Source organism: Lampris incognitus, chromosome 5, assembly GCF_029633865.1.
Source record: "Lampris incognitus isolate fLamInc1 chromosome 5, fLamInc1.hap2, whole genome shotgun sequence".
NCBI lineage: Eukaryota > Metazoa > Chordata > Actinopteri > Lampriformes > Lampridae > Lampris > Lampris incognitus.
The window spans coordinates 18294789-18304708 of record NC_079215.1 but is presented as its reverse complement, the minus strand read 5'-3'; the positions used below and the strand labels follow the sequence as shown (position 1 = coordinate 18304708).

The following is a 9920-nucleotide window of genomic DNA, read 5'->3' as shown; positions in this document are numbered from 1 at the left end:
GTAACATCTGACATGAACTCGCCTCTCTGGCGGCCGGCTCAGCGGAGACGCCGGTCGCAGCGGGTCTCTCCCGCGCGCTGGGGCTGCCCTCCTGCAGACAGTTTATGTCGTTAGGGTCCCAAAGTCGGGGCCAAGTGGAGGTCTCATGGAAAGCTGCACTTACCTCCTCCTTGAGAGAGCTGCTGGAAAGGAATTCCTCACGCCCAACAGGCTGTCAGAGAACACGTGTTTAAATTATATTAAAGAGCTTTTATTATAGTGTTAAAGCTCACACACACACACACACACACACACACACACACACACACACAATAACACATACATCAGCGGGTTCACCATCTGATGGCGGAGGCACTGGCAGCAAAGTCACCACATGACCTACAACTTGAAAGAAAGAAGCTGAATTAATGGATACGCAAGCCATACATGAATATCAGAGTCAGGCTTACTGGTATGAATGCACGCGCATGTGTGCATTTAGAGACTGACCATAGGTAAACCTAGCTCCCCTCCTTACCATTGACATATCTGTTGTTGCTTTCTGACTCAGGCTGAGAGGAGGTGCCTTCCGGTATAGCCTCCACTTTTATTGTTGGTGTATTCGACCGGAGGACAAGTGCTTCTGCAGGGGTGAAGTCTGGGGCTGCAGCCAGCTTTCCGGTCTTCCTTTGCTCCGTCTTTCTTTTGTTGGCTAAATTGGGGGAACAGCGGTCAGTATTTAGTATCCTGCAAAAAAAAACCAAACAAAACCCCGGTCATTCAAAGCTGCGGCTTACCAGTCTGGAGTATATTCTTATATTTGGTTTTAACCTGCTCCCAGGTCCGTTTTGTGCCAGTGGGATTTGCCCTGCATTGGTAAGAGAGGTGAGGGAAAACGTGTGGGCCGACGAGAGACCAGCAAAGCAACCTCGTGTTTTCAGTAATTCACTCAAAAAAAGGAGGGGAACTACATTTCAGCGACAGCAAGACCTCCTCCAGGTTTACCCTCACTCGAAGACATTTTAGCCCACTTACGCGTGAAGTTTATCTGCAATTTGCTGCCATGCTTGTTCTCTTAATTTGGAGGCTTTGACGGTGTTACATTTGGTAGTTAGGATCTCTCTGTGCTCCTCAAAGCCCTCAGTGAGGAGTCCCTGCTCTGTGATGGAGAAGAAGGGCGCTCGTTCTCTGGGCAGACTTGCCATGGTGTCAGTGCTAGCAGGTCGAATGGTTGGCCAGTGTTGTGTTAACTGGTTTCGATGTTGCTTCTAAATAAACGGGGGGGGGGGGGGGAGCGCCGATCGGAGGCGACCCGGTGCGGTCAGGGGATCCTGAACTTGTGTTGCGGGAACGCAGTTAACCGGATCGAATTAGCGAGATGGACCAAATACCGCAAGCGCCGCGACGTCACTCGCGTTCGGTTATCCGACGTAGGCGCGTCACCCGGCTTAAGTTTTAGGCTTTCAGAGCCGAGCGCGCCCCTCTAACCAATCAACTCTCGTGGAAAAAATGACGTCACAGACCTTAAAGGGTCCTGTCGGCTTGGGTACACAGATAGGGCGTCCGGGTAGTGTAGCCGTCTGTTTCAGCGCCTACCAACATGGGGGATTGATAGCTGGTTCGAGTCCCCGTGTTACCTCCGGCTTGGTTGGCGCACCCCCTGGACCCCCCCCCCCCACACACACACACACAACTACAACAATGGCGCGAAAAAATCAGGTCATAAAATGGAGGAAAAAAATGAGCAATACGGGAAGTTCAGTCTTGAAAGCATTCAGCACCTGGCGTCAATGGACAGCGACACATGGTAGATGAGGCGCCCTACTTACTCATCAGTAAACAGAATACGAAACTAGCCAAAATATGACAGTAGGTCAACAACAAGTCAAGACAAAGCTAGGTCATCCGCCAAACAGGCCTGGGTGCACAGCGGCCACACGAGGAGATCAAACCCGCAAACATCGCAAGCAAAGAACCCGTAAAAAGAAGATATTGTTCTACTCTTAACGAAGGGACGTGTAGAGAAAGCTCGCTCTCCGCTTGCATTGGCGAAGTCCCGGTGACTGGCCCGGCATTTGGGTTTTATGGGTGGGCTCTGACAATCATTTTTTCGGACTCTTTAGTGAAACAATAGTTCAATATTATGTATTGTAGCGAATTCGGAGGAGCAACCACAGGAACCGCCGCAGCCGGGTCGCGAACCCGTATCGCCCGCACCGCGGGAGACATCGCTAACCGCTCGACTAAAGGGTCCCACTCGTTAACCAAGGGCTAAGCGAGTCTACTTATCCATGCGCGTTACAGTATGTTTATATTTTCAAGACCCCCTCCGATGAAAATCAAGGTTTTAACCTTGTTAACATGTCCATGTGGTGTTAGGGTAATGGTACAAGATATGAAATGTGAAGAAATGATATGCTCGCTTACTGTAATAGTTTAGTGATGACACTTCAAATTCGGTTCGGTCGATACGAATTAATTGTGACCCGATAGTGCAGCCTGTTATCTATAAGAATGGCAAAGTATGCTGAAGTCATGTAGTCCCAGTCCGCTATTACACCTTACAATTCATACGCAAACAGTCCGAGGCCCAAGTCAGTTATTCGTGCAAAACAAAGGAGTCACTAGGACGACGACGTCATGACAGTTGCGTCAGCACCATGGACAGCACCGAACGTCAGACGAGCAGGACTAGTAGTCATGCAGCTCAGAGGACACGCCAGTCTGCTCCCTCACACATCTGTTACTAGATATTGGCAAACATACACTGAAAAACAACTACTATTTTTAACCACCTAAAAGCTGGAAGTTAGCCAGATGCTGGTGGAAGTGACGCGACATACTGACTAAATAAATAAATAAAAACTCCGCAAAACTCTCGAGAGGTTGACGTCACTCACGTCGTTACACACAACTCAACACCAGTCTACTGGATCACCAGCGGGTATACTTAGACCGTATCACCAGAATCGAAGAAGCCAGTTCTTTCAGACTTTCATCCCACAATAATCAGAATCAACTTTATTAGCCGAGTGGGCTTATGCATGCGAGGAATTTGACTCCGGTTCACGGCAGCGTCTAATACTCTCTCTCTCTCTCTCTCTCTCTCTCTCTCTCTCTCTCTCTCTCTCTCTCTCTCTCTCTCTCTCTCTCACACACACACACACACACACACACACACACAAGAAATACATGGAATAATAATTAGAATACCGTATGTATGCACCACAGGTGTATTACTACTACACAGAAGTTTGTTATGGTTGAATAATTAACTATTTATGTTTATATATATATATATATATATATGCGCTGATATTATAACACAACTTATTATGCTTATATATAATACTATGTACTTATCTTACATACTAAAATATATACTATATTTTTCTCTATCATCTATCATGTGTCATCTATTATTTACCAGCCCAATGACTGCTGGGATAGGCTCCAGCATCCCGCGACCCTGAGAGCAGGATAATCGGTTTGGAAAATGGATGGATGGAGCTATTATATAATAACACCCATCCATCCATTAGCTGAACCGCTTATCCTGCTCTCAGGGTCGCGGGAGCCTATCCCAGCAGTCATTGGGCGGCAGGCAGGGAGACGCCCTGGACAGGCCGCCCCCCTCCTCTCTCTCTCTCTCTCTCTCTCTCTCTCTCTCTCTCTCTCTCTCTCTCTCTCTCTCTCTCTCTCTCTCTCTCTCTCTCTCTCTCTCTCTCTCTCTCTCTCACCTAGGGAACAATTTAGTACGGCCAATTCACCTGACCTACATGTCTTCGGACTGTGGGGGGAAACCGGAGTCCCGGATGAAACCCACGCAGACACGGGGAGAACATGCAAATTCCACACAGAAGATGACCCGGGACGACCCACCAAGGTTGGACTACCCGGGGCTCGAACCCAGGACCTTCTTGCTGTGAGGCGACCACGCTAACCACTGCGCCACCGTGCCATTTACAATTGTACATTTGTATTGCACATCTGGTTTAAAGAGGTAGTGCACATCGTAGGTAGGTAGGTGAGACATCTTGACCAGAGGAGACTATTTACGAAGTGTCCTGTTTACATAATAAGTGTCCATTATTGCGCCATGCTGTTAAGTGCTCATGGGAGAGATGGCCTGTGGGTAGTCAGGAGCAGCCTAGAGTTCTGGATGGATCAGCCCTGGTGCAACCTGACCGTAGACTGTGTGTAACTTATATTTCTTGCCACTGAATAGGCCAGATTGATTTTTATAGCTGTTGTCATAGTTTAGGTCAGATTGTTATTTATTGATGTTTCAAGTCAGATTACTATTTATATTTATTGTTGCTGGATAGATGAAATCCATATTTATTATGTTGTTGTCATATAGGCCAGATTGCTATTTATAGCCACTGTTTTAAATAGACCAGATTGTATTTATAACATTTGAGGATGGTTTTCTGATGTATTGTCATGTTTTTATTTCGTCTTGATTGTTCTTTGTCTGCCTGTCCAATAGTTTTTCATGTATTGTTATGTTTTTACTTCTGTATTAATTGTTGTTTGTTTGTCTGCCCAGGGACTGCAGATGCAAATTAGCTGCCAACTAACTCTGGTGCAGTTGTAAAATTGTGCGTTGTCCCTGTCAAATAAACAATAAACTAAACTAAAAACTTCCTGTGTGCAGTAGTTTTGGTGCACATTGCTCTGTAGTGCTTGCCAGAGGGTAGGAGTTCAAACAGCCTGTGTCCTGGGGGTGTGCGTGTGTGTGTGTGTGTGTGTGGGGGGGGGGGTCTGTGCTGATTCTGCCCGCCTGTTTCCGGGCTCTAGAATTGTACAAGTCTTGCAGGGTGGGCAGGGGAGCGCCAATGATTTTATTTTATTTATTTATTTTCCTGCTATGCTTACTGTTCGCTGCAGTCTGTTCGAATCCTGTTTTGTTGTTGCGCCGAACCGGACCGTGATGGATGTGCACAGGACAGATCCAGTGACTGCGGTGTAGAACTGGCTCAACAGCTCCTGTGGCAGACCAGATGTCCTAGGAAAGTACATCCTCTGCTGGGCCTTCCTGTCTGTCTGTCTGTCTGTAACTGTCCTTCCATTTTCTCGACAGCCGTTCATCCGATCGACTCCACACATGGCGGGTGTATTGCTGAGGACCCAAGCAAGTGCGGTGTCGAGCGTGAAGTTGTTTGGATGAGCGGTTCTCGAGAAAGCGGCAAACAGTCATGTTTTCAGCGAAATTAGTCGTAAATGTTAACTGCTTTGGCATTTTTGAATAGCCGCTTCTGCCCTAATTTATTTATTTATTTAGACACCGCCCCCGGACTCGGCGAGGGGAAACGCGAACAGCGCGAATCTGCCATTGCACGCCACACTGTGGTCGGAGGGGGTATTACACCTGCAGTCCTTCGATTTTCTCACTAGGCAATAGCCTCGTTCCGAACAGCCACGTTTTATTTTAAACATTTTTTAAAGCTCATTTCTCGTGAGGCCCCTGGTCCTCGCTCGGAGGTGCATTAAGGCGCCCATGGTTCCCACACCTCTGGTAGAAATACATGTAAATATTACACATTCCCAAGAGACAATAGGAAAAGGCAGTGATTGATGTCATTGATCGGGTAACCTCTGGACAATGTCACCTCATAAATTAATCTGGGCAAGATCAAGTTAGTAGCTTGAACATTCATCATTGTTCAGCACAGTCTGAAGTTGTTGTTTTTTTTCCTCCATCCATCCACTATGCAAACCGCTTATCCTGCTCAGGGTCGCGGGGATGATGCTGGAGCCCATCCCAGCAGTCATTGGGCGGCAGGCTGGGAGACACCCTGGAAAGGCCGCCATTCCATCACAGGGATTTTTTTTTAATCAGATGCAAATATTTCACATGCCAGCGATTTTTTTTTTATTGGATGTATAAACTTGCATACAAATAAATCAGGAATTCAAGACATCCAGCGAAAAGATAGGGGATAATAAACCTGGTGTAGATAAGAGGATATAAAAATACAAACAAATAAGACATACAAATAAATATATGACTATTACAAGTATACGAGCTTGGGGTTTTCATTTCAGTTACAAAACACAAGTGACTAAGACAAAGTCAAGATAAAATTATTTAAAAATGCATATCATTTATATTGTTGTATATTATGATACCTAACTACTATGTCACATGACTCGTTACCTTTCGTCTATTTCCTTTTCCGGTTCATTGTCTTTGTTTACATTTTCTCGCCAATGATCGATGAACCCGCAGCAGCTATGCAATTTTTTGGATGCGGTGGCGTTTTTGATAATTTCATATGCGCAGAGCATCAAAATACGCCTTTTTTTAAAATTTAGTTGTCTTCGCGGCGACAGGAAGCCAGCATAGCAAAATAGCATTTTAGCGGTTGCTTTTGAAATTAAGTCGATAAGGACGTCTGCACTACACCCGGAAGTAAACGGAAGCGTCGATGAGAGAAGAAATTTCAATTTCAAAAAGCATGTCCCAGCTGGTGGTTGTTTTTTCCTTTTTCGGGTTCCTGGTGTGACCATCCGAGGCTACCAATTTGGACTGAATCACATCTCCGTCTGGAGACACAGCCAGAAACTGACATCATGGCCAATTATGTCAATATCCACACTCAGCTGGCCTCCATTATGGAGGTTTTAGCAAACGCTGCCGTGGCAGAGATCTGCCAGCTTGTCGACGATGGTTATGCGACGCTGAGGCTTGAAATATCCAGAACCCAGCGAGAAAACTTGGCTCTTAAAAGCAAACTTCGGCTGATGGAAGTCCGTTCACGCGAGCAATACGCCAAAAGAAATGTCAATCCACCCCCTGTAGTGACTTGTACAAGGAAAGGTACTAAGCTCTATTTCCATTGTCATTTTCATATTGGGCTATACAAATAAAATGGACTTGACTTGACTTGACTTAACAGTATCAGTAGGGATTAAAACCGACCGGGGCTCAGCACCGCCGATACAGCGCCGGTGTTAAGTCGATATGTGTTACCCCATCGAGATGCGCTACATAGCGGCTCTGCGCATGGTTATGCTAGGTTAGGGTATCGATTCGCTCTACGGTAGCGGTTTTCGATAAGGCAGCATAAATCGTCACAACACCACACCGGCCCAAAACCCCCCCACAAAAAACAAACTTATATCAACAATTAATTTATTCATAAATTTTTACTCTACTTTTATTGTTAAAAGAATACATATATTACATGCCGGTCCTTCAAATGTATAACGACTCACATTTTTTCGAGTTTAAAATGACGTTGCGTAAATTAATTTCGCGGTCAGCGGCGAGCTGACAGTCGTGTCCAAAGGTTGCCGCGCCCGACTCACGCGGGACCCGGAGGAAATGTCCGCTCGCTCGGTGTATCTGGTAGCATCAAAAGTCTCACTGTATGAAAATACGGTCGCTTGTTCTTCAGGAAAAATCGATACCATTATTTGAAATGACCCTATCGTGTGTGGTAGTGTGTTATATCCTATTCGCAGAAGTTATCCAGGTGTTTGGTGTAGAATAAAATGTGGTCACACGATTGGGTGAGAAGGTGGTCGGTACGTAATTTGCCTCACTGCTAACATGGCATTTCGTGAAAGTGCATTTTCACAATTTCTTCTTCTTTTTTTGGGGGGGGGTCCTTTTTCTCCTTAGTTGTGGGTGAGATTAATAAAATGTATACCCACTCCGGCCTGCTAGCCTTGTCGTCAAAAACCACCTAAAATGAGGCCAAGTCCAGACCCAAGTCTTTGAGGGGCAGGTCTGAGTCGAGACCGAGTCAAATTCAAGACTGTAACGCTGCAAGATCAATTCATGACCAATGGGGCCAAAATTCATTTAAAGCCCAGGGGCCTCAACCGTTGCTATGGGCATATTTGTGCATAAACACCCATGGAATTTTTTAGCCCTCACGATTGTCTGACAGTTGGAGCAAAGCATGATGGTTATTTGTTATTTTTCCTCCTAACATCTGTTGTCTACCTGTTGCAACCAGCAACCATCCAGGCCTGCAAAGACATCAGTGTTAGTCAATGGGTGTCTAAATTCAGGGGTTACCCAGGTTCTACACTGGTCTATGAGACAAACTTCAGAGCTAAAAAATCCCATGGGTGTGTACGCACAAATTTGTCCATAGTAACGACTGATACATGAGGGCCCCAGAGCAGTGTGAGTCCAATGCAACGCCTGATTGTAACTAATATTTATTTTGGCTTTTTTTTTCCTCCACCAAGGGAGGCATGTTTGTTTCCAATTTTCCGATGTTTCAGAGACATAAATTAATGATAATAATTACAAAGTGATTAGATGGCACTTTATTGATCTCCTTGGGGCAAGTTTGATATTCGTATCAAAGTTTAAAAAAAGTAAATTAGCCTTGTACTCGACTGATCTTGGAAAATTCTTGAAAATTGACCAGTCCTAGTCATTATGCTGTGAAGTCAGAGACGAGACTGACGGCTTCAAAACGCAGACTTAAGACCATAAAATTAGAATATAGAAAATGGAGTCCAATACATATTGGGATATTCAGGGGAAGGGGGGATCCCATTAGCTTGAAAATGGGTAAATTATCCATGAAAATTAATGGCAAAATAATGCTGGGATGCTAATTAATGACAAAATGCTTCTTTTTTTTGTAATTCAGAAAAATATGACTGAGGACATAAAAAAATGCATGGACCTCACTTGTGTAGTAGAGTTTCTTCGGATTTTGATGAATCACCTTAGCTGGGGCAAAAAAGTTCCTTATCCAACTAATCATTAACAGATGGTGATTAGAGAACCATGTTATTTTTATTCCGTTTTTGTTGGATTTAAAAGACAAATGATCCTTGGAGCGTATTTTGTAAGCAACGAGGTGGAGCCAGTGTATGGATGGGTGTTGGTGTGTGCTGGGATGAAACGGTTTGGGGTGGCAGTATGTGGTGGAGATGCCAACAATGCCAAGTCTTCAGACACAGGAGCATTTTGCTGATGGCTTTCTGTTCAGCAGCCCTCTTGTTAACTGATGCCGGCTTTGTTGAGCAGACAGCTGGTTTCATGTGCTGACGCTTGTGAGGATGTCCCTTATTTTTCTTACCCACTTTGGCACATGGCCCACCATAACCTTCTTCTTCTTGGTGGGCTCACAGCTTTTCAAGGCATGTCTTTCTTGGGGGCATGGAGCCCAGCTCTTTGTCCTGCCCTCCTTAATAGTCTGACAGGCAGACTGGGGGGCCAGGAAAGGGGCCTGTGGAGGGTGATGTGGTGCCCTGACCCTCCTCCTGCCATTGGGCTTTTGGGGATCCACTACAGGGATTTTCACTTCCAGGTAAAGCGTTTGTCTCCCTTTTCAAGGTTGTCCAGTGTCTTTGGTGGAGGTGGGTGCACAGACTCTCTTTAGAAGCAACCTTAAAGAGTAGGAGCTATTGGGATCCTTTACTGGAAAGCACCTCCAGACAAAGGAGGCATCCTCTTGCTCAGTCTGTTAGGAAATATTTTGAGTAATTCCCTCAGAATTCATAACAACAAGATAGGCATGTATTGTAGTAGTCTAACAAAATACTGTAGGTTTTCATACTGGAAGCCCAAATACTTTTTAGGAGCAGCTAATTTTACTGGCAATGTGAGGCTTATTTTTGAAAATAAAGCTATAAAATCAGTGCAATTTGTAGATTAGTATCATTTTGGCGGTACGGTGGCCCAGTGGTTAGCGTTTTTGCCTCACAGCAAGAAGGTCCTGGGTTCGAACCCCGGGGTAGTCCAACCTTAATGTCCTCATTTGCCATGTATTAACAAACTATATACAAGGAATTTTTCTTGGTGTGTATGTGCACAGTTATAATTCAAATTTTTCTTTGTTAGATCCCCAAGTTGGTGAAGGGCATCTAACCAGTGGAGAAAGAAATCTAAAGTCAACCATTGTGGGGACTACTGGCTCTCAGTTGTTGGTAAATGCTATATGTGTCAAAAAGTCAGACTG

The 9920-nt window shown here is 45.1% G+C and overlaps 1 protein-coding gene across 1 annotated transcript in view; it reads left to right on the top strand.

The window, feature by feature from the left end:
- The first annotated feature begins 6233 nt into the window (after nucleotides 1-6233).
- Nucleotides 6234-9920, top strand: part of LOC130112893 (zinc finger protein 236-like) — a 34200-nt gene continuing 30513 nt past the window's right edge. The window contains exons 1-2 of the mRNA XM_056280416.1: nucleotides 6234-6805; nucleotides 9803-9888. Of these exons, the coding sequence (XP_056136391.1) occupies nucleotides 6559-6805; nucleotides 9803-9888 (333 nt within the window). The 5' untranslated portion in view covers nucleotides 6234-6558. The remainder of the gene's footprint in view (nucleotides 6806-9802; nucleotides 9889-9920) is intronic.